This window comes from Bombyx mandarina, chromosome 17 (genome assembly GCF_030267445.1).
Source record: "Bombyx mandarina strain Sakado chromosome 17, ASM3026744v2".
Taxonomy (NCBI): Eukaryota; Metazoa; Arthropoda; class Insecta; order Lepidoptera; family Bombycidae; genus Bombyx; species Bombyx mandarina.
Genome location: NC_143223.1, coordinates 15,879,104 through 15,905,036, shown reverse-complemented (window position 1 = coordinate 15,905,036; position 25,933 = coordinate 15,879,104). Strand labels below are relative to the sequence as shown.

At 37.4% G+C, this 25,933-nt stretch overlaps 2 protein-coding genes across 3 annotated transcripts in view; one reads left to right on the top strand and one right to left on the bottom strand.

Annotated features, from left to right (window-relative positions):
- LOC114248059 (monocarboxylate transporter 9) overlaps positions 1-21,586 on the bottom strand; it is a 48,425-nt gene extending 26,839 nt beyond the window's left edge. The window contains exon 1 of one of the 2 annotated variants that reach the window (XM_028181176.2): positions 21,236-21,586. The gene's annotated coding sequence lies outside the window, so the exon portion shown is untranslated. Of the gene's footprint in view, positions 1-2,335; positions 2,740-21,235 lie in introns of those variants that run through there. The other variant, XM_089734222.1, reaches the window with a different exon arrangement.
- A 379-nt stretch (positions 21,587-21,965) lies between these two features.
- On the top strand, positions 21,966-23,625 carry Det (baculoviral IAP repeat containing deterin). Its single transcript, XM_028181202.2, has 2 exons — positions 21,966-22,633; positions 22,782-23,625. The coding sequence occupies exons 1-2, from the start codon at positions 22,352-22,354 to the stop codon at positions 22,908-22,910; spliced, it is 411 nt and encodes a 136-aa protein (XP_028037003.2). The 5' UTR covers positions 21,966-22,351; the 3' UTR covers positions 22,911-23,625.
- The last annotated feature ends 2,308 nt before the right edge of the window (positions 23,626-25,933 follow it).

The following is a 25,933-nucleotide window of genomic DNA, read 5'->3' as shown; positions in this document are numbered from 1 at the left end:
CGGACGTCTTATCCGTTAGGCCACGGCGACTTCATTAAAGGTACTTGTTAAAGGGGCTACAACAACGCTCCAATACATTTTCTGTACACACAAATACCCCAAGCCTACTGAGTTTCTCGCCAGATCTTCTCAGTGGGTCGCGTTTCCGATCCGGTGGTAGATTCTGCGAAGTACTGCTCTTACTACGGCCAGTGTTAGCAGCACTCCCGATTTGAGCCCTGAGAGCTCACCTACACGCTAGGGTAAGGCTGATATAGCCTCTCAAGGCTATCAGCATAGGTAGGAAAAAAAAATACCCTAAAATTTTTGGAGAAACCTGAAAGAGGTGTAAGTTTCATTTTAATCTGTATTATATTTTTGAATTGGAAATAGTTTACTTAGATTGTTTGAATGAAATCAAAATAGAACAAGACAACAAAACTAGCTGAATTATTTTCGGTTATAGAGATAACATGTTTCGACATTCAGCTGGTATACTATAATGATATTTAACTTAGAATTAATTTTTATTTCTGTTTAACATCAGTACGGTTTTCGTCTGCCTATCCACCACAATTGAACTCAACTAGATTGCTTCACAGCTTATCGTTCTTTTCAAACGATAAATGGAGTAAAACGTCATTAATGAAGTTCTGTTAAAAACGTAATCATAGAGCCGGGGTCGAGAGATAAGGCGTTATCTCACGCCACGGTACTGTGAACGGTCAATGAAAACGAAAGGGTTTTTAAATTGAATATGCAATTTCCAAAAAGGGCACATCTTTTTTTTATGATTGAAGGATTACTGGTGGCCCGGAAGCCTTTCCAGAGTCACCAGGACAGGTGGGCGAGCAAAGGCTCAGCCAGGAGGGGTCGGATTTGCTAACAGCTACCCGAGCGCCTCCGAAGGAGACCTAACAGCTCAAGAGTAGCTGCTTCGCGAATGAATCTAGTACCGGATGGGAATCGCGACCCGCTGAGAAGATCCGGCGAGAAACTGAGCGAGCTGATTCATGGGTAAGGGCACATCTATGAAAATGTAAAATGTTCAGGAAATGAAAAAAAACTGATTATTTTCTAAAGCAGTGTAAAATTTAAAATATTAATTATCCTTTGAGATATATTTTAGTGTTAATTAGCAATTGAAAATTACTGGAATTATTATAAAATGGGTGTAGATAAGCCTCAAAACTACATGTGTATGAAAAAACGTATTTGACAAAATTTGCGACATGTGCCCTTTTCGAAATTGTATATTCAATTATAAACACGTTTTACGAACGCTTTTTCATTCATGCGTCTGCCGTAACGGATTGACGTTGTGGATCGAAAAACAACACATGCACGGTTCGGTATTATCTGAAAGTAAGTAATGAATATGTAATTACTGTTAAATTACCATTAGTACAACACTCCCGAATTTTCGATTAATAGCAAACAATAATGAGAGCGAACCGCTAATTATTGTTAATTGAAGTCATAAATTGCTTTGTGCCATTAGCGCTCGTCCAACGATGACAAGCTGTTAGATGTTTCTGAACGACATAAATAGTTTGTTGTGTGCAAATACATAATTTTGGAATTTTTTGGGTTTAAATAAACCACAAAACACAAAAGATGTCAAACGCGTCTCTAAATTGACTACATGGAAAGAGTTAAGTTGCTTCAGATTCACCGAACCTGGTAAAATAAAAAATATCCTTTAAGTGCAAACTAACTTATAGTTTAATTTTATAATAGTCTATACACTTATAGACATACAGCATCATGTAGATAGAATTAGAATATCGCGCTTAAAATAATCGACGAACGAGTAAAAATACAATTAGCCAATTGACCCGGCCCCGTTTGTGTAAAGATAAAAAGGCATTAACACCGGAAAGTGTAACTCAAGTACTCACGCAAATTAAAAGTCATCAATTGGTCTAATTTTATCATAGTGATTTTATTATATCAATAGTATCGTAACAAAATTGTTTTAAAGCTTTATATTAGCCTCACTTGTACGTATGTTTGTAACTGACTCCTTTACACGCGAATTTGACCCACTTTAAAAAAAGCGTGGGGTGCATGGTGTTATTAGTTATAAATATTTTTCTGACAGATATGAGTAGAAGAATTATTATTTCAATAATATCTTAAAAATCACCCCACGCTTTTTTTACAATAATTGTATTTTTTTAAACTACATATTTTCAATTTAAATTTATTAAAATTTATTTTCTATTTTTTATAGTTGAATTTTATATAAGGCGTGTTTTTTTTGTTTTTTTTTTAAACTATTCTTTATTTTTTTGCATATTGATTGGAAAACACACAGCTGTGGAAGTAAACAAACAGATTCAAAGGTACGCACCTTGCTTGGCAGCATCTTGGCCTCCGCCGCGATCTCAAATGTGTGCCAATTCTTTTCAATTCTAGCTTCAAACGCTAGCACTAAACGATAATACAGTTACAGGTCAAAATCACTTTGTTTCTAATTATAACAAAAAAGTACTTTCGCACTACTTTAAATTTCCAGAAATATGTTTAAAAAGTCTAATACACAAAAGCACTTATCACATAACAATCCAAAAACGAAGTCTTTTTTTCTAGTTTTGGTTTCAAATTTCCAATTATTTTTTTTAGATAAAATTCAAAACATCACATTTAACCAAATTAACACTGATAACGTGCAACTACTTCGACTGGTTATTTAATAAATTTGAGGGTGATTACTCCTTATTTGTGACCGTCACGATACGACGTTCACATTCAAATGGTCTTAGGACTCTTCGGAACGATCTTTTGTGGTTTAATAACCGGATAAAAGATTACCTATTGGAGCGACCTCAGCTCATTTAAACTGATTGTGTGGACTGGTCAACTATTTCAGTGAGAATCTATGTATGTGTGTATTTAAATGTTGGATAATGCGTTAATATTTTAAAACCACTTTTATTTCCGTAGTATGTTCGAATATAATCTACTGTTGCTTAGAATTGAAAGATGTGGAATACACTGTATTCAACCGAAATCCACAAAGCAAGAGATTTTAATTTCACTACACGTACACATATTTTTTTCACTGTATTTTTATTGTTTGACATCGACAAACTGCCACTGTTATCCTTTAAAATTACACATTTTAGGGCACTTTCAGGTTTGCACTTGTTGTAACATTCTTAAAAGAAAATTAATCTGAATTATTTAATTTCCCAGCGTAATGACCGGACAACATCTTCTTCAAGTTCACGACACATAAGTGAAGTGATAACGTGATGCGGTCGTAAGTGGCCGGCACACATTCGACCGATACATGTAACTATGTGAGATAACAACGAACGTATGACCAGGAATCGACTAATTATAAATTTAATAATAATACTGATAGGAAAGAGAGAAAAAAATTTAGTGATAATAACTAGTAATGCGTAGAACGTAGTGCCGATTACGGGCGCGAAACAATCATGCGGTTTTATCTTTAATGAATACTATAGTTCCGAACATTTTATAATCCGAAATAATTTTCGCGGTCACCGACCTATTATGCTCAGTCAGAAGAAATAAAATAAAAGATTTACATTATACAAAACCTAGGATTCTCTTATCGTGAAGATGGAAATATAAGTCAAAGAAACTGCCAGATACATTTTTTTTTTTATAGAAAAATTGACGTTAGTTAGAACAATATTCAAATGTCGATGAATCGTCGTCCGTTATCACGACATCTGTAACATATTGTAAATGTCGGAAACAATGTAATGAAATTAAAAAACGCGACATTAAGCCGTAAAAGTAGGTTTAATTATGTTCTACTGTTTGTATTCATTGATATTCAAGCGGTTACGACCCGCGAAATTCCCAGTAATAACCTCCACTATCCTTTATTAAGAACGCTACAAGATTTGATAAAGCTGTCTGGAAACATTTCCGAAAGAGATTTAAAACTATAAGACCGTCTGAGGCGACAAAAAAGCCTTATTGAACTTAAGTTCAAAAGTTACTACTTTTAAATGTCAACAAATGAAGATGAGCGCAGTTCACTTAATTTTTATTAGCAAAGTTAAAAAGTTATCTACCGCTAAGAACTCGTCATCAAACCTCATCCGAAGAAGAATCGTGTCAAAGTTTTTGTTGCATAAATGAGTGACCGAGCTTACAGACCACCCGATGATAAGTGAATGCTACCCATGCTAATAAGACCATTTAAGAGCAATTCAAAGAATTGCTTTGACAAATAAATACTATTTTATAATTTTAATGGAGATAGAACGATAACGTTTACAACTCATTGCAGAATTGGTTCCAGGAATAAATATCTTAGTTGTTGCACTGTATAATTATTATTTCATTACCGCTTTATACGTGTAGTTGTATTAAGCACTTAATCGATAGCCGTTATCTATTCTCGAACATTATTAACTTTAATTCTTTTCGCAATTAAAATTCTAAGCACTTGTGTGTTCTACTGAGTACAATTTCGGCACGTGCAGAGGCACGTGCGGGGTGCGAAAGGGTAGATAGTGGAAGTGTGTCTTCTGCCGCGATAATATAATAAAAATACATATATCAAATAGAGAGCATCACTAGAAGCCGAGGGAGATGCGTGCATACTGCCCACCTTCGGAATATTACATCAGTGTTCTAACTACCAACTTTTCAACTCAAAACGAAAGTTTTCTTCGTGGTAGAAATGGACAATCTAGCGATGCACCGGTGTTCGAATCCCGCTGGCAAGTACCAATTTTTCTAAGGAAATACGTACTTAGCAAATTTTCACGGTTGACTTCCACGGTGAAGGAATAACATCGTGTAATAAAAATCAAACCCGAAAAATTAAAATTTGCGTAATTACTGGTGGTGGGACGTCTTGTGAGTCCGCACGGGTAGGTACCACCAACCTACCTATTTCTGCCGTGAAGCAGTAATGCGTTACGGTTTGAAGGGTGGGGCAGCCGTTGTAACTATACTGAGACCTTAGAACTCAAGGCGGATGGCGGCATTTACGCTGTAGATATCTATGGACTCCGGTAACCACTTAACACCAGGTGGGCCGTGAGCTCGTCCACCAACCTAAGCAATATAAAAAAAGCAATGGCTGTGGTACCGCAACTTTGCAGTAGGAGAAATGCTGTTCCAAGAGAAATTAAATCTTGAAATTAGTCCACGTGGCTATGAAGGAAACGACTGCAACAAACACAACTAATACCATTCTCTGTTACATCAAGACTTTGTCCGCATATAATTTTTAATCAAAATTATTTATCAACGTCAGTATCTCACCCGACCGGATTTTCTTTTAGCAAAAAAACGATTCTATTTGTTATTAGTTTCTTTCGTCTTTCTCTTGGGGCCCCAAGCGCGCGGAGACAATCTATTTTCTTTTACAAATTAGATTATCAAGAAATTCTTCTAACATACTCGTAGTTGCGTATTTATAAACGCTATAAGAGAAACGCTTAGATGTTGAAAAGTGCAATTTGAAAACTTGAAATCGTGGATATCCGATATTAAAAACGGCCAAACGGCCGTCTGGTGTAGTGGTAAGTGACATGGTCACTACACAAGGGGGTCGCGGGTTCGAATCCCGCCAAGGGATGACATTTGTATGATAAATATAAATGTCTTTTCCAGCGTTATGGATGTATATTAATTATATGTATATGTATAATAAAAATCTTACATTTATGTCCGTTATCTGATTGATACCTATAACACAAGTTCTTTACGAACTTATCACGGGACCAGTTAACGTGGCGTGATTGTTAGTAAAATATTTATTTATATTTATTATGCCTCTTTATTTCAAAATTTCGCATATGTCTATAACAGGCCAACTTATGGCAAGATCTAAATGGCTTCCGACGCAAATGGAAATCGACGGTAACATGGGACCCAGCTTAGCCGTTGTCTACTGATAAATTCAACGGGGTTCCTGCACGTCAGCCTTAACGAATACACTGTTAATGAAATACAAATTTTAAATATTTTTTAATTATTAAGAACTTTTTCGTACGATTTACCAAATATTATTTATTTAACTCTGGAATAGATATCTAATCTTAAAATTAAATAATAGCCGTAGTTAAACTAGGAATAGAATCCATTATATAAAATTAATAGCACATTACTAATTCGGGCTTCTAATCTTGCGTTATGGTTACCAAGAAGGATTCAAAAGAAAACAATTAAATTTCACTTAAATCGCCTTTTTTTATTTAAGTTAGATATTGAGCTATCATCACATCGTTTTGACAAAAAGATAAATTTTAACAGTTGAAAAATACTAGGAAGCTTTTGGAGTCGCACTAAGTAAAGAAACACGCGTTGTATTCCCTAAAGGCAAAAAAGCCCACCAGGACCATGACCACAGATTTTTTGTGATGAGAGAGTAAATCATCTGCACATCATAATCCTAAGAATCTAGTTCTTTAAGCCGCTGTTGTTGTGTAGGGCTTTTTATTTTTACCCACTAAAATTAACAAACCAATTAAAAGCTCACCATAAAGATTTCTTACCAAAAAAGTTATCCACCGCTTCAAAGTGGATTCGAATACACACAATAAAACATGTGCTAGAATTTTAAATTCCCGAGTTTCTAGACCTTTTCAATTCTGCATTTTGAAGTACTCACAAAGATAAAGAGTCAAAGTATTTAAGACAATGGACTCAACTGACTGAGGCTGAAGTTGAAGGCTCTTACGTAGAAAATAATATACGCAGATTAAAATTGACCATTCACTTTTCGGCAAGTCTTGTTGTTGGGCCCTTAAAAGAGAATTCAAATAAATAACTAAATCGTAATCCCCTTATGTATATTTAGTTCGATCTACTCGTATATTAACACAGCTATAGAGAATGGCAAGGATTAACCTAATGAATTTGTCACGTCTTGATGTGGTTCCATCTACCTTACCAGTCACCATTTGTACTAGATTCTTATGTAGCTTTTTAGCAGTCTGTACGAAATCTGCTGAAATTGGCAGTAACGCTATTTAGTAACTGTTTATTATAAATACTTGTAGCACGATAAATAAAAGGTTATATACATAGTCTACAATATTTAAAGCGTCAGGACTAACCTTTCAGGCTCGGCATATTTGGGGTCAAGGTCGCACAGGGCTGAAGGACGACAGGAGCTCTCGCCCGGGCCCCGAAGCTGAACCTTAATTAAACGTAAGCCCTTTTCCAACTTTTTGCTATACTTTCGTTTAAAAGTTCCACTTTTTAGCGACGAAAACATATTAATGCAAATTGGTCTGTACGAGAATTCATTGAGGGTAGGTTTGAATTTCGGGTTAATTATAAGAACAACACATGTACATGTTATATCGTATCGCCAGTGTCATGCGTATTTCATTGAATAGAAGAATAAGTTCTCGCGTTGTGAAGAATTATCTTAATAGTAAGATAGTGTCCAGTATACTGGTAATAAATAAAATTCTTACGATATTAAAATGGCGTAGGATGATAAAAAGAACTCAATAGCTGAAAAGCATAAAAAAAAATTATGGGGAGACAATCTTATTTAAAGAGGTACTGTTAGTTATGTATATAATGCTGTTCTCTGTATGTATCATTAAATATCCACGTTGTATTTATACTAATAAGGGCATCAAAGCTGCAAAGGAAAGACTCCAAACAAATCCTGTTCGGAAACGAAATATTTCTAGGGAAATGACTGCTGACAGAACCATTTCGCGTATTTTTAACAATGACTTAGGATCTACAAGCCTCATGAAATAGGCCAAACACTTTTTCGGTACTTAACCGATAATTAAAAATAATGGGGATGTCAAACTCAACACAGCTTCTTAGGTAAAACGCAAAAGAATGTTCACAATTTAGTAGCATTTTATACACACTTAAAGCTCTACCACAAGCTTCTAAATTAGTCAATGGTGGGGTGACCTGTCAAGGAGTGTCTGAATCATATTTTTGTGTAAAGTGTATAAAAAATGCCGTAGAACCGACGATCGCTGGAGTAGACGGGTTCTGGAGTGGAGACCGCGCAACGGAAAACGTAACGTGGGACGCCCTCTGGTTAGGTGGTGCGATGACCTCCGAACGGTAACCGGCCGAAGGTGGTTGAGGAGAGCCGAAGACCGGGCTCAGTGGCGTGAATTGGGAGAGGCTTATGTCCAGCAGTGGACGATTGTGGGCTGATGATGATGTATCAAAAGATCCACCCTTGTGTTTCAAGTGAGGACTCTCGAGAATATGAATTTACTGGTGATAGGACCTCTTGTTAGTCCACGCGGGTAGGACCTACCACCACCCTGCCTACTTCTGCCGTGAAGCAGTAATGCATTTCGATTTGAAGGGTGGGTAGCCGTTGTAACTATACTTGAGACCTTAGAACTTATATCTCAAGGTGAGTGGAGCATTTACGTCGTAAATGTCTATGGGCTCCAGTAATCACTTAACACCAGGTGGGCTGTGAGCTCGTCCACCCATGTAACAACTAATAACACCACGATATATAGACAAAAATGATTCTTCCAGCCAGACAGCACCGGGTCATAAAGCTTGATTGAACTTGAAGAAAAGTTTCTGATTCAATAGAGCTAAAGGTTTGCCGTCGTCCGTTTTCAATCTATTCCATAACATTAGCATTGACGAATTTTCCCATCAAGAAAGTTAATACTTCAATCGATAGCTAACCACAACGTTAAAAGAATTATAATAAGGTTCATTGAAATCGTAAATGAGCCTCATATTTATACTATTATTATATTGTTAATAAATAAACCAATGCATACTGTAATGTTCCATTTAATAAAGGATGTTTTCCTTGTAACAATGTTTATAGCAAAACTAACTAAATGTAGGCTAATACATGTAATATATATGAAGTTAATATATATATAATAGCTGTGTGAAAGAAGTGTGTTTCACTCTAAATTATTTCTATTGTTTGTCGAGGTCAAATTAACAAATACTTCGAAAAAATATTGTCTTGCTAATATATAGATCCAACTGGACAACATAATAAAGTAACATGGCTTTTAAATATAAAAGCTACACAGAACTATTTAGCATGTTTGGTCATGGCTGATAGAAATAAGTTTCTGGTGAATACATAATACAATGTGTGCCGGTTTAGCATATACATAGAACACAGAAACTGGGAGCTAAATTTTCATAATAATATGTTTCGGTCTAAATTAAATTAAGATTTATTTATAGATAATTTGGAAATTTCCAAATCGTTAATTTTATTAGTCTTATTATTTTTTCACTTATAATTGTAGTTACATGTACATATTGTCAGAAGAGACATATTTCAAAGATGCGTTAAAGTAATATTACCTTGGTTTTTCGGAAGGCATATCGAAACAGTGGACATATTTAATGAACGTTCATGGACAAAGCGCCTTGTGTATTTAAAAGTAATGATGCGAGACCATGCCATAATAATTTTACATACTCCGACATTTCGAACACTTAATTGTCGTGGTCACATACAACTAACATATTTTTCGATGATTTTTGAAGTGAAACTTCTTTAGACACGTTGAAAGTAAAACTTAACTCGCGACAGATTCGTTACGGCTAGAGAGAAAAGATACAATTTAGGAAGAGCGAGAATGAGAAAATACACACAGCGTCTCGTAAACCACTCGACCGTGGAGAGGGAAAAGACAAAGCGACCTACGTCGTTTCTCTTACACACACCATTCCCTATTAAAAGAGAACTTTCATTTAAGGATGATTTAAGGACTTCGTTCACGTGTACCAATTTGCCCGCGCAACGTATATTTTTCCATTCTTTGTCTTTGCTGTTTAGCGCTATATTCAAATTCTATAACCATAAACAGCCGACCACAGACAAACAAATTCGGTTATTTATCAAAACCAAACAAGAGGTTGTCAAAAAAAATATTCATCCAATTCTGCTTATAATTTTCTCCCTCATTAAAACATCAAATAAAACATTCAGTAATCATAAAAAGCATTCTCGTGGAACCTACAAAAGATCGTAAAGCCATTGAACCATATACATCACAGATATTTAAGAGTTCGTGTTTAAAGGGCTCCCGTCCTCCGAGACGCCATCTCTGTCGTGTGACGTCTTAGATTAAATTATCTAAATGTCTGCGTACATTTTCTATGCCTTTTTGTGGGGAATGTTTGAAGATTCATGTCAAGCTTTTTAAGATTTATATGTCATGTACGTCCAGTGATTATTTGTGGAATAACAAAAAAGAAATTAATACGAAATTTGAGACGCGCTTAGAAATTTGGAAGCCTGACAGCATTGAATTGGGACACGCATCCCATCACGTATACTCGGATGGATCTGGTTAAGAAAGCGGTTGGTTGTATGTAGTATATACTGTGGAGGCATACGAAGAAGGGAAGATCTTCCACCCAGCGGGTGATATTGCTCGGTAGACGACTCTCGACCGAATACGCGGATAAAATGTTTCATGAACAGGAAAATGAAACATTAAGCTTTGATGAAATTCATCACTCCTTGCCAACTCGAGACAAGGGAGGAAAAGTCTCAATTGTATAGTACAAAGGCTATTCCACCCTTCAAACAGAAACAGAATAAATTGAAAAAATATTTTTACACCGGTAAGAGTAACATCATCTATCGCCGAATAGTCGAACGAATATCTAAGGATCTAGTAGCATCTAGAACGCTCGAAAAGTACAACGCCATCTATTGACAGATAGCGGAAACACACAATACTCGACTTTTATGGAATATTCTCGATAATTCAAAGATGGCATGGCACGCAGTCGGTCGGTAATCGGAACTACTCGAAGCGATACAGCGAACGGATCACCTGAAGCGAAGCGGAAGAATCGAATTGAGAATTTTAAAGTGTTTTAAGTGTTCTAAGTGCTTATACAGGGTTAATTTGTACTTTGGTGGAACTTTTTATTTATCCCGAACCCCAGCGCGTAACAATATATTAAACATTTAATTCACTTACTACACGTCTAACTCGCGTAAACAGGTAACGGTAACGAGAAGGTTTCAAGTAAATCGATAACTCGTATGTCACGTACAGAGTTGATGCTCAATACGTGATATTGAGTGATCACTTCATGTCGGTTATGAGAAGGTTTTTAATCACATCGTAAATGATATGTGCGGGCTCAATAGAAAGCAGAATTTCTATAAATTGCGCTGATGCGTATTTTTGGCGTTGGTTGGGAGGGCGAACTAGCAGACTATATCTTGGTAAGTGGTTACTGGAACCCATGATTTTTATTTTATTTTATTGCTTAGGTGGGTGGACCAGCTCACGGCCCACCTGGTGTTAATTGGTTACCGGAGCCTATAGACATATACAACGTAAATGCCGCCACCTACCTTGAGATATCAGTTTTAAGGTCTCAGTATACTTACAACGGCTGCGCCATCCTTCAAACCGAAACGCATTGCTGCTTCACGGCATAAACATTTCCTCTACAGGATTTTTTAATTAATAATATTTGTAGTTTTGGTAGCGTTTAATAGAATTCGAATATCATAGCACTGCGCTCATAGCTCATCACCGTACCTATTCAGGTTTCTATAAAGGATAAAATAGCCGTTACTCATTGCTCCATTGTCTATGGGCCTTGAAAATCCGCCCAACACGTTTTTTTTATTGCCCGTATAGGCAGACGAGCATACGGCCCACCTGATGGTGAGTGGTTACCGTCGCCCATGGACTTCAGCAATGCTAGGGGCAGAGCCAAGCCGCTACCCATCGCTTAATACTCTCCACAAGCCTTGTTTGAAGAAGGACATGTCATAGCGCTCGGGAAACACCGTGGAGGAGAGCTCATTCCATAGCCGGATGGTACGTGGCAAAAAGGATCTTTGGAAACGCACTGTGGATGAACGCAGTGGCTCCAGATAATACGGATGAACTCTACTCCGGTAGCGGGCGGTGCGATGGTAAAAACAAGATGATGGTATCATTTCAAATAATTCCTCAGAGCACTCCCCATCGAACATACGTTACAAAATACAGAGGGAACCGAAGTCCCTTCGCAGACCCAGAGTTTCCAAGCGATGGAACAAAACTTCTGTACATTTTTAGAGTCTATTTATAAAATACTCAAGAGTAAATCAAATCGTGCAACCCACACGTTGCTAGATGAATAGGTACTTGCTTGATAAAATTACAAATTTTGTAACACGCACGCGTTGTAACATTGTTTTGTATTTTAGTATTTGATAAGAGCTACAATCATCAAACACGTTTCGGGTCGCTACGTGAGGCGCTAAAGGTGGAGAGTCAAATCGAACTTGAATGTGTCTTGTGTTTTTTTTAGTTGGTTTTATACACAAAACCAATAATTACATTATCAAAGAAACAAAGAAACATTAAAGTTCAAAGAAACGCAAAGGAAAACATTTTGCGTTCGAAAACATATTAACATCTCTCTTGCACGCTTGCATCTTCCTCATAAAAATGTCACGGCACATTATTATTATTAAATCTTTATTTCAGTAAAGAAACCGTACATTTTGTTAGTGAGTAGTACTTATAATTTATGATAGTAACTTAAAAACCTAGCACATTGCTATCTGACTATTTATTTTAAAAAAAATCGCAAGTACCTGCTTTTTTTCCTACCTATGCTACCTAGCCTTGAGATGCTATTTCAGCTTCTCCTTGACGTGTAGGTGAGCTCATGGGGCTCAAACCGGGAGTGTTGCTAACGCTGGCCCTAGCAAGAGCAGTGCTTCGCAGAATCTACCACCAGATCGGAAACGCGACCCACTGAGAAGATCCGGCGAGAAACTCAGTGGGCTGTGTCTGTGGGTTAATTTACTCGTCGAGCCCTGCGTCGCAAGCGACGGGTTCGGCGAGAGCGGTGTCCGGCGGTACCTGCTGCAAAGACTATTAATTAGCAGTCCCTCGAACTTGCTCGATATATAATCGATTATGTTTCTCCCTTTTCATTGTCATATCTGAACGGATTTGTGACTTATTTCTTTAGATTACAATCAGTAATACGTTGTCTAGAATAAACGTGTTACCAAGAGTAGTCACTGGTGTATATTCCACTTAAAGTGTCTTAAAGGAAGGACTGTTGGAATCGATAAAATATAGGAGGTATAGAAAACGTTTCCAATAGATTTTCGTACAAAAGATATCTTCCGCACAAGCTTTCTCGATAGACGACAGTCCGAATTATGTTCTGAACTTTTATAAGAGTTGTATTATTAGAGTAATTTAGGTTTTTGCCTATACAGATTTCTTCTATTCGGTGATAACTACTGTTACGCCGATAACAGTAACGCCAGCTATAGCCAAACAGTCGAACAATCTAGTAGAATCTAGAACTCCCGAGAAGTACAACGCCATCTATTGTCAGATAGCGGAAACACACAATACTCGACTTTTGTGGAATATTCTCGACGATTGCGTTGCAGAGATGGCACGCAGTCATTTAGTAATTAATCGGAACTACTCGAAACAAAACAGCGAACGGATCACCTGAAGCGAAGCGGAAGAAGCGAATTGAGAATTTTAAAGAATACAGTTTTAATTTATACTTCAGTGGAATTTTATTTATGCCGAACCCCCGCGCGTAACAATACCATTTTTTATTCGTATAGATATCTGTCATGGCTATTTCTAAACACGATAACAAACTCAACTCCTTTTTGCAAAGAGTACGGCTTAGCTCTGTAGTTCTCCAAAGGTTAAGATTAGTTAATAGCAAACGGACCATCGGCCTATCAGACAAAAGCCCCGGTGGAAGACCTTTTGGTGATCTGCGACGAAGCAACTTACAACCTTCAAACTCAAACCCTCAGCGCATTATTATCTTTTACCTACCCACTGGTTTTATTTATTTATTGGTTAGGTGGTTGGACGAGCCCACAGCCCACCTGGTATTAAATGGTTACAGGAGCCCATAGACATCTACACCATAAATGCCGCCACCCACCTTGAGATATAAGTTTTAAGGTCTCAGTATAGTTAGTTACAACGACTGCCCGACTTTTCAAGGCGAAACGCATTACTGCTTCACAGCAGAAATAGGCGGAGTGGTGGTACCTACCCGCGCGGACTCACAAGAGGTCCTATCATCAGTAGCCTCAAAGGGTTATGCTAGCTTCACCGAATGTGTAGGTGAGCTCACGAGCCCAGCCTGAAAGAGATAAGTCTATGGGTTAAGTTGCACGTTGGACCCTTCTACGAGAACGGTGACCGGTGCTTGAGGTACCTAAAAGCACTGAGCGTGGTTCGGGATGATCCGAAATGACGTATTTAGGACGACGGTGACTGTATGTTGTTCTGTAGTCTCGGGTAGGTATGTCCGCATCTTCAACGTACCATACAACCTTCAAACTTAAACCCTCAGCGCATTATCTTTTGCCTACCCACTGCTAATAATCTCAAGGGGTTATGCTTGCTTCACCGAATGTGTAAGTGAGCTCACGACCCAGCCTGAGAGAAAAGCAGGTTGTGTCTGTGGATTAAGTTGAAGATTAGACAGACATAGGTCATTCGAAGCTGGTAAACTGGACCTGCTGAATTAGACGATGAACGTACGATTACGTAGGTATGCTTTTAACATAATTAATGTGTCCTAATATATAATAAACTTTCAATTACATTCTAACCCACTTTTCATTATGGGACCATCGTTACATATTGCAACGGTGTGTAGGTACTTCCGAGCAAAATGAAAATATATGAATGATTTTTTTCGAATTTTATATCCGAACTAAGATTACATTTTTAAAGCATAATTTAATCTCATCGGCTGCCTTTATATCCGTTCGTGAAATCCCCTGAAAATACTTAATGAGTGGAAGCTCTCAATATATTTTTCTCTTCATAAACTTTCTCCCTGAGAGTGGCTCCGAAACCGTACTGAAATCGATCTGAACAAACATCGCATTTATAGGTTGATTAGAGGGACCAATCAGTTGAAAATAGTTGTTCTGACCCATATAACGTAGCGACGGAGTTTCACCGATCGTCCGTTACGATCCATATTGGACTCAGGGCTAAAAACAGTGTTACAGTTCCACTATTCGTTTTTTTTTTTCATTTTATAGAACCAATGCAATGAAGTAATGAGGGGGAAGAGATCGACCGAAGAGGACATGGATGTAGTGTGTAAATGACTATATGAGAGATACTCACTGTATTGAGATGACGGCTGATAGAATAGAATGGAACAGAATTAGCTGTGCCGACCCCATTTAGTTGGATAAAGTGGAGAAAAAGAAGAAGAATGCAATGAATTAACCACTTATTAAAAAAATGCGTTTTTCTAACCGCCCTTGTGATTATTAGTGACCGGTTAATAAGACAATAAGATAGAACGTACCACATCAATGCTATTACTCGCATACGCACACGCGGGCGCACGCACATTCAACACACAAGGGATACATAAACACTAATTGAATTTTGTAACATGTACTTTCCTCTTGCCCATTCCGTCCCAAGCTCGAAATGTTTGTGAGAAATTTTCACTCCAAAAAACATGGTCGTCCGCCTACAGAGGTTTTAAAAAAAATGCATTAGACTAAATTATGAGTCTCGGGCGAAGATCATTGTGACATTGTAGCCTAGAGTACTGATGATACGGATATTGCGGCGGACATTATAATGTGCTTGTTTCACAAACAACTTAATTTATATTTCTAAATTGGGTTATTTAATCGAATCAAGACATTTATCGGCTAATGAGAGGCGGCATGACTTTGTGATTATGGCTTCATCATCAGCCTACAGACGATAACGGCAGGACACAAATCTTACAAACATACAAAAGCAAATTTATGTTATAGAGTTAGCGTATATGGGAAACTGTGGGTCGTATAAAGTCCGTCACGACTTACAATAGGTATGTAGGTAGGTATTTTCCTGAAATGTACAATTTATCATTTAAGTCTTCAAGTTATTGTGTCTATGAAGAAGAATGATCAATGGCCGTCAGAAGAATTGGTGGATTGATTATTAGGTCAATTGGCAGTAGTTGGGTGATGTTTATTGTGTTTATTTCATTGCTCACTTATACTGTAGCCGTAATCGCTTCGATGATCTTCGAGTTTGGTGACTGACTAGGGCACCGCGGGTCTGGATTCTGGATTACAGATTGTGATCAATTACTTGGTTTTTCATTTGGCATAGTGACTTGACTGATAATATTCTTAAACCCTAGGTATACCTCTGGTGCAAAACCCTCTTCATATATCCAATCCTGTTTAAGTGTTTTTTTATTTATTGCTTAGATGGGTGGATGAGCTCACAGCTCACCTGGTGTCAAGTGGTTACTGGAGCCCATAGACATCTACAACGTATATGCGCCACCCACCTTGAGATATAAATTCTAAGGTCTCAGTATAGTTACAACGGCTGCCACCGCCAGTAAATGAGCATGTGTATTTTTTTCGGCATAAACGAATCGCCGACAGTTTACGATCTCTAAGCTAACAAACAAGACGACGACCACGGTGACCACTTTAAAAAAAATAACACTTTTCCAGTAAATTTCTTCTCTGCTTTTAGATTTGTTTACCATTTTTAGTCACTGGAAAACATAATAAGAAGTCTTAGGTTTTATTACAAAAATAACGTGCAAGACTTAAGCCGGACCGTGACCCATAACATCACAATTTAGTAACATCCAAACAGCGAAGCCGTATACATGGCAAGTTTTTTTTAATTATGGGCTGAAGATTTCAGACTTTTTGTATGTTACTATGGTACGGGAAACCATTATAACGTGAACGCTGCAAGCAATTACGATGTCATGTCTCAACATCGGCACTTACTTTAGGTCTTTAAACATTGGAATGTGGTGGTAAGGCCTAGTTCCCAACCGAAACTGGTAGTAGTAGGAAGATGACCAGTAAATCAATAGTAGCTCAATGCCTTCTATTTCTGCCACTAATAGAATTAACCAGATTGGTTCGAGGTAAAAATAAGTAATGTAACATCGACCAGGGTAGCGGATGAGCCGCAGTGCGGGTATCGATCGGCGGGCCTATCCCGTGAAATCCCGCAGCGGATCCCCTAAGCCTCGACGTGGATTAACCAGGGCATTAGGATCAAAGTTAAACAGGGACTACTGGTTCACTCGTATTTTTTTTTATTTGTTATTATTCTCAGATGAATTCAAGTCATATATGTCCTTTTTCAAACGACGCTTGTGGAGAGTACTTAACGGTAGGCAGCGGCTTAGCATTGCTGAAGTCCATGGGCGACGGTAACCACTCACCATAAGGTGGGCCTTATGCTCGTCTACTAACAAGGGCAATAAAAATGAAAATTGACAGATGACAAGTGCTCTCTGACAGTAGCCCTACCTATAGCGCTACCGTTGTCGAAATAAGATCCCCTTACACTAGAGCAGACTGAACTCATCTTAGGGCTGACGGATGTTTAAATAAATAAATAAAATACTAAAAGCACGTGAAAACCATATCCATCGAGATATAACGTCAATACTTGTATAATTCAAACCAGATACTGACAGAATTCACGCAAATGAAAATTAATTATACAATAACTTTTTAATCGAACTTTAACTCAAAAACGAAATTGTCATCAATACATCCGACGTTGTATTCGTGTTATCGGGCATCGACACAAATCGTGTCTAACGACAAACGGAGCAATGATCAGCGCCGGTCTAAATTTACATCCAATTTGTGGTGAGTACTTCAACTAATGACTTGTTAGCGGAGTGAATTAAGTTACCTCTGGGATTCGAGAGCGCTCGAAGGGCACGAGTTTTGGTAGGTAATCATTTGTGTGGGCTGCCTTTTCAATGCATTAGGTCAAGAGTTCACGACACAATCTTGTTAGCTCTGACGCCGCCACGTTTAATACGTTTAATCTTCTATTCGACCCCGGTCACCGTTCTCGTCGAACCCGTCGCTTGCGACGAAGGGCTCGACGAGTAAATTAACCCTCAGACACAGCCCACTGAGTTTCTCGCCGGATCTTCTCAGTGGGTCGCGTTTCCGATCCGGTGGTAGATTCTGCGAAGCACGGCTCTTGCTAGGGTTCGTGTTAGCAACGTCGTCAGGTTTGAGCCCCGTGAGCTCACCTACTAGTTAAGGTTACGCTGATATAGCCTCTCAAGGCTCTCAGCTTAGGTAGGAAAAAAAAATCGATTCGATAGGTGAAGTGATGGACTAGTTCTTTGAAAATTTTGAAAAGATCATTAAATGTGAATGGCATTCTAGTTTACACCTATAAATCTTTAGGGATGTCGCTTCTATCCGCGACGTGTCACAATCCGTTACCAGTTAGGAGAGCGTGGACATTGTTATTATCATAATCGAATGTGAGTACCGAACATTGGTTTAAAAAAAATTCGAAACACCTTCCAAAGTCGAAATGGTATAACCGTGTTTACGACACAGGTACATTGCCTGTATTTAACGACTGATAAATAACAATGGCGAGGTACCTTAAAAATTGGCATTGCATAATAATAATATCTAGGATTGATATACCTAATTACATATGAATAATGGCTTTAAAGATATTTGGTAAGTGATTTAAATTTGTGGCGATATCAAAAATATTTATATCACTTTTTATATCATTATCATTTACAAAATGCTTCATCGAAGCTGGTCTAATAGTTTTCGCGTGATGCTCGAACGAACAAACATACAAACAGGCAAATAACAAATGTGAAATTTTATGTCAGGTAATCAGGTACAACAAAACACCGTATGTCACCTATCGGTGAAATATACAAAAACTATATGACTGATAAGTCAAACTTTGTATTCGCCACATGTCCGACGATAATGATACTATGACAAAAATACTTCCGTGAAGTATCAAATGTTATCGAAATCGTGAAGGCATAGAAGACAAACATTATTAAACTAGCTTTTGCCCGCGGCTTCGTCCGCGTGGAATAGTTACTTTGGCATAACACTAAATTTTACCCGCGACTTCATTTACGTACTTAAAAAGTGGAAATATTTTTGAGTAATAGAATGTTAAAGAGCTATTTAAGGTAACAAAATCACGCTTTTAACCGACTTCAAAAGAGGAGGCTATTAATTCGACCACAATTTTTTTATATATGTATGTTCACAGATTTCTCGAGAATGCTTGAACCGATTCTGATAATTCTCTTTCTCCGAATTGTCCTGTAATCATCAAGACCTGATGATGGGATCCTAGAGAAATCCACAAAAATCTATAATTTTGAAAGCATATTTTGAAGTGATTTGGGTGTTTCTTGTTATTGTTCTAATTCTGTGCCGCCGCGCACCGGCCGGCCGGCGCCTTGTACATCAATATTACGCGCTTGATCATTATTAAGCTGCGATGTTATTTTAAAACTGCGATATCTTCATAAACTCATTGAAATACTCATAGCGAGATACTCATTAAAATCAAGTGTGGGTAAATTTCTTTAAAATGAAATACTTGTAATGAATAACGTATTCATTGGGATAGGGATTAATTATCATCTTCATAAAAACACCTTCACAAATAATGCTTTATTTTAGAACAAATTTGGTTAGCATAAAAAACGTTATAGTAAGTCAACCTCAACATATAAACACATGCTGTCGCGGATTTTTTTAAACTTTTAAATTTTTAAACTTTTACGTCTGTCATATATTATTTTAGCGAAACCTTAACCGTTTCCGCAGCACACGCAGCGGAAGCTCTCAAAACCCCGATTTTACAACATTCTTTATTGGTGCTCCGTTTGTATTCGTCTCCGCGTGATGTTATATAGCCTATAGCCTTCGTCAATAAATGGGCTATCTAACATTGAAAGAATTTTTCAAATCGGACCAGCAGTTCCTGAGATTAGCGCGTTCAAACAAACAAACAAACAAACAAACTCATCAGCTTTATAATATTAAGTATAGATTTATAATTCGGTTCTATTGCAAACATTTTGAAGTCGTCGTGGCCTAACGGATAAGACGTCCGGTGCATTCGTGTTGAGCGATGCACCGGTGTTCGAATCCCGCAGGCGGGTACCAATTTTTCTAATGAAATACGTACTCAACAAATGTTCACGATTGATTTCCACGGTGAAGGAATAACATCGTGTAATAAAAATGAAACCCGCAAAATTATAATTTGCGTAATTACTAGTGGTAGGACCTCTTGTGAGTCCGCGCGGGTAGGTACCACCGCCCTGCTTATTTCTGCCGTGAAGCAGTAATGCGTTTCGGTTTGAAGGGTGGGGTATACTGAGACCTTAGAACTTATATCTCAAGGTGGGTGGCGCATTTACGTTGTAGATGTCTATGGGCTCCAGTAACCACTTAACACCAGGTGGGCTCTGAGCTCGTCCACCAATCTAAGCCATAAAAAAAAATAAGATTTCGACCTCATGTTACAAGATTAGTAGTGGTATTCTCGCTGTGGCTTACAGATTCCGGTAGCAGCTTAACTTCAGGACGTATCGTTAGACTATCGAATAATCAGAACAAATAATACACAGTTCTAACTTATAAGAACTCTGACCTTTAGTCTAGTTTTGAAACACTTCAGCAAACCTTTTCTAATACTTAGTTAAAGTAGCAACGTGGCAAATAAAAGCGCGTCCACGCGACTAGGGTTGCCCCGATGATGAAGTCACCGTGAGGATATTATGCCCCAAACTTCGTATTGATTTTTGAGACGACGAGCACCACCGCAGCGTGACTCTCGCTCACTAGCGTGGCTTCTTATGTCGCTTTACATTTCATTACAGTTGATTATTAAGTTTTTCAAATACTTACGAGTAATAATACCTACTTCTATGTTCGCGAATAGTTAAATTCAGTCTTGTTGTTCGTATCTAAATAAGTCTCAATAAAATATGTATCATATCAAATATTTAATATGAAAAAAAAAAATGTTTTTAAATCTGTATTTTTAAGTTTTAACGATGTTATTTGAAATAAAACACTAAATAATTTTCATAATAATTCAAAATGTACGAAACTTAAATAAAATAGGATAAAAAATGTGTGAAGTATTTACTATAGATTTAGATTGTAACAACTTTAATAATACCCACTAAAATAGATGCATAAACATAGCACAGTTCAGTGACATAGTGCGTAAACAAAGAAAATAATAAAACTAAAACGAGGCTACTAATTTTAAACACAATCTTATAATTATAATTAGATTACACGGTAATATAATTAGATATACCAAATTACGTAATAAGCGTGTTTATTCAATACCATGCGACTGGTTAAAGTTGATTTGCATAGTATACGCATTTAAGAAGATAAAACATATAACTTTGGTAACATTAAACTTTGTTTGTAAAGTGATCTGATAATAATACTCACCAAATTGCTTTATGTATCTGGTCGATGCTAGAAAACACCTCGGACCATCGCCGAAACCGCAAATATCACAAAATCACTAAATTATAACAAGAAAGGCGAAGTAAAATAGAACAAAAAACCTTCTACGAACTTTACTCTTAGGCACTTTTATTCGTTTTTACGATTGCGCTGATATATCTAAGATTACAAATCGTTTGAGTTAACCGATTTAATCGTGCTGTATTTGATTAATTACGACGTAAGCACTGGTTTCATAGAGTAGCGAGAGTAAAGTCTAGACTTTACGCGGAATCAGTGCAAAACAATCAGATCCAACAGTCGTGATTACAGTCTGAACGACGAACAGCGAATGAAACAAGCAGCTAATAGCGAACGATCGCAGCACAACTTTTTAAGAACACATCGAATGAATGAATAACTTGAACTGGCAAACCCGTGCTGCGCTTTCAATCGATTCGAAATCTAAATCGATTTCTGAATAATCGTTTCGAATGATTTTTAAAAGTATAAAATATAAAGTAAGCCCTCAACATTAAAATGTAAATTTTATTATGAAAATTAATACTTACGAGTATTTCAAAAAAACTGCTTGTAATACTGGTTTTGTAACAAAATTTTGTTCTCATACAAATCGATTAAAATCCTCCATAAGTCTTCAAACGACTACAGCTCTGACTGAAACCCAAGACCGAATAATTTCGAAACCACAGAAAAGATAAAAACGTTTTATTAAAGCATCGGCAAAGAGCCCTACAGTGTCAAAATTTTCTTTAAGCAAGAAAAATAAAATAAACCAGAAAAATATTAAATTAATTTTATCGCAACAATATTATTAAACTTTTAATATTATTTAGTCTTTCAAAAACAATAAAATTAGGAAAATATTAGTTTCATCGAGAAACAAGAATAAATTTGAGTTTTGATTTCTTTGAAATTTTGAATTCAATGTGACGTTTGAATAAATTTAAACATTTTATGCCGTTAAATTTATGACTGGAAGATTTGATTGATTATTTACTTTTATTCTTTAATCGGTTGAACTTACCATAAAATAATAATTATTCAATGTTTACCATTACTCAATTTTACTTGTCCTAATATTAAACATAACATAAAATGGAGAACGAGAGCTCTTTGCTATTTCTGGTAGAAGAAAGAATCAAAACCTTCAAAAATTGGCCTTTCAATGACAAGAACAAGTGTAACGTCCGAAATATGGCCGAGGCAGGTTTTTATAGCGTAGCAACGGGTGTTGAAGACGCCGATGCAGCAAAATGCTTTTTATGCGGGAAAGAACTGGATGGCTGGGAGTCCACTGATGATCCATGGATCGAACACAAGAGCCACGCCGCTCAGTGCGCATTTGTACAACTCGGAAAGAAAGAAGATGACTTATTAGTAAGTATTTGTCACACAATATTCACGTTTGTCATAATTACCAAATTTGATCAAAAATGTAAAGGTTGTCCACACTCACTTTTACACAAATAAAGTGGCTCATTTTTTGTTAAAATCATATCAAAAACAAATTTTCTATTAATTTCAGCTTTCTGAGAATCTATCAGTTATAAAACAGTATATGATTAATGAAACAAAACAGATTGGTGAAACTGCCAAAGAAAAAATTGACAAAAAGGCTAAATCAATCCAAAGAAAATGCTTAGCAAGGAAATAAGACAAATAAACTATTACAGGTTGACAAGAGATGTTTAAACGTTATCGAAAAATATAGAAAAACTTTGGGAGAGTCTTATTGGACGCACTTGTATTGAAACCTTAAAACAACATTGAAAACATAGAACAGATTTCACTATGGACTACCAAACTATTGAAATGTACTTGCATTATTATGTAGAATGACCATCTCATAAATTAATTCTTGGTTTATAAAACATGCCTGTACTTATTAAGCTTGACCTTGGTAATTGCAATGTGTTAGTTTTTGCATTATTATGGCCAGATATTTATTGAATATAATACCTGCTTATATGAAGCCTAAGAATAAGACTATGGATTAATATAGCTAAAATTGAAATGTATCATTGACAGGAATTCTTTAGAAGTTCCTTTTTTATACTTCTTTGCAATGTGTTTTTATGAGGCCACATGACAACCCTATAGGCACAACCATTAGGATGCCCCTACCGATTATAAAATGCGAAGTAGGTTTCTTTTGAGGGCTACACAGTTTTTGACATTGAAACTCCGGAGATTCTTTTACCATCTTTAAAAACATTGTATATGTTTGCTGCCATACTTTTCGCTATGATTATAAGATCTAATGTAGGTTTAATTTTAGGATTTCATAGAAACATGTCCATGAATACTTTTACAAACAAAATTCTGATGCTTCAGATAGATATTCAAAATAAAGAGACTGGTATATTTCATTTGATTTGTTTTATTTGAATTGACTGTGCATAAACTTTTTTTTTTAATTAAATTATGATGAGTAGGATAATAATTAGGATTCAGTCGAAGTCCTATTGAAACAACAACATGGCACTACAATATATGGCATTGTTGAAGAGTGAGAATGGGCTCCCCTCCACGGTGTTTCCCGAGCGCTATGACATGTCCTTCTTCAAACGAGGCTTGTGGAGAGTATTAAGCGGTAGGCAGCGGCTTGGTTCTGCCCCTGGCATTGTTGAGGTCCATGGGCGACGGTAACCACTCACCATCAGGTGGGCCGTATGCTCGTCTGCCTAAAAGAGCAATAAAATTAAAATAAAAAAACTATTATATAGGGGATCCCAAAAAAGGTTAATCAAGAAAACACAAATAAAAAATTTCTTTTTAATTTGATTTTCATTGATTAGCTGGGTGATAGGGCTCATGGCTCACCTGGTGTTAAGTGGTTACCGGACCCCATAGAGATCAACGACAACGTAAATACCGCAACCTACCTTAAAACATGAGGTTTAAGGTCTCAGTTTTACAGCACAACTGCAGCCCTACCCTTCAAAACGAAATGCATTGCTGGTTCATGGCAGAAATAAGTAGGATGTGCTCAATCACGCTTTAGCAACACTCAGTACCACCAGGAAGTAAACTTATTAATATTCATCATCATCATTCTCCTACCCTTCTCCCAGTCACATGGGGATAGCGCAACATGTTTTCTCCTTCCATACTCTTATACCATTTTTTGCTTACTGGGGAGTAACTTACACATATCGTCTTTCACGCTAACGTCTTTCATAACGTCATGTGTGTGTATTAATATTGGTCGTACGAATTGAGAGCGCACACTAAAAACGTTTTTCTCTGCTAAATAGCCACTATCTCTGCGATATGAAGTCGTCATGGCCTAAAGGATAAGACGTCGGTGCATTCGTATGACGCGATGCACCGGTGTTCGAATCCGGCAGGCGGGTACCAATTTTTCTAATGAAATATGTACTTAACAAATGTTCACGATTGACTTCCACGGTGAAGGAATAACATCGTGTAATAAAAACCAAACCCGCAAAATTATAATTTGCGTAATCACTGGTGGTAGGACCTCTTGGGAGTCCGCACGGGTAGGTACCACCACCCCGCCTATTTCCGCCGTGAAGCAGTAATGCGTTTCGGTTCGAAGGGTGAGGTAGCCGTTGTAACTATAGTGAGACCTTAGAACTTATATCTCGAGGTGGGTGGCGCATTTACGTTGTAGATGTCTATGGGCTCCAGTAACCACTTAACATCAGGTGGGCTGTGAGCTCGTCCATCCATCTAAGCAATAAAAAAAAAAAAAAAAAAAATATCGAAGGATTTTTTGTTATTGCTTAGATGGGCGGACGAGCTCGCAGCCCACCTGGTGTTAAGTGGTTACTGGAGCCCATAGACATCTACAAAGTAAATGCGCCACCCATCTTGAGATATAAGTTCTAAGATCTCATAGTTACAACGGCTGCCCCACCCTTCAAACCGAAACCCTTCTTCTACTACTTCATGGCAGAAATAGGCAGGGTGATGGTACCTACCCGTACCAGTAAAAAGGATTTAATGAATTCATCTTATCTGTATCTTTTACATCGAGGTGACTTAAGTGAAAATTGGAATCACTTTTATCTTGCAAAGATTAATATACCCAGATTCAACGCACGAAATACATACTAAAAAAAATATGTGACTGTCTATAGGTATGTCAAACAGTTTCTTTAGCCTTTTCAATAAAGGTAAAATTTAGTAAGATTCGCCGTAATCAGCTTGAAATTTACAGAAGTTTATCTACCGTAACCGCAGTACCTAGTAATATGGTAGCGTTGTTTTGTTGTTTTTTTGCTACTTATTCTAGAAGCCTCGAGGGGTTACAACTTCTAGATTCCCCGAGCGAGTAGGTCACGTGGCTCTAACCTGCTATCGCCGTGACCGTGCCGCGTTTATTCTCGGTAGACTCTACCCCATGATCTGTAAGCGGAGTAAAATGTCCCTTCGGAACAAGGTGACACTTTACAAAACTTGCATAAGACCCGTCATGACTTACGCGAGTGTGGTGTTCGCTCACGCGGCCCGCACACACATTACAATCCCGCTTTTGTAGGTTAGCTGTCGGGGCTCCGTGGTTCGTGAGGAACGTTGACCTACACGACGACCTGGGCCTCGAATCAATTCGGAAATACATGAAGTCAGCGTCGGAACGATACTTCGATAAGGCTATGCGTCATGATAATCGCCTTATCGTTGCCGCCGCTGACTACTCCCCGAATCCTG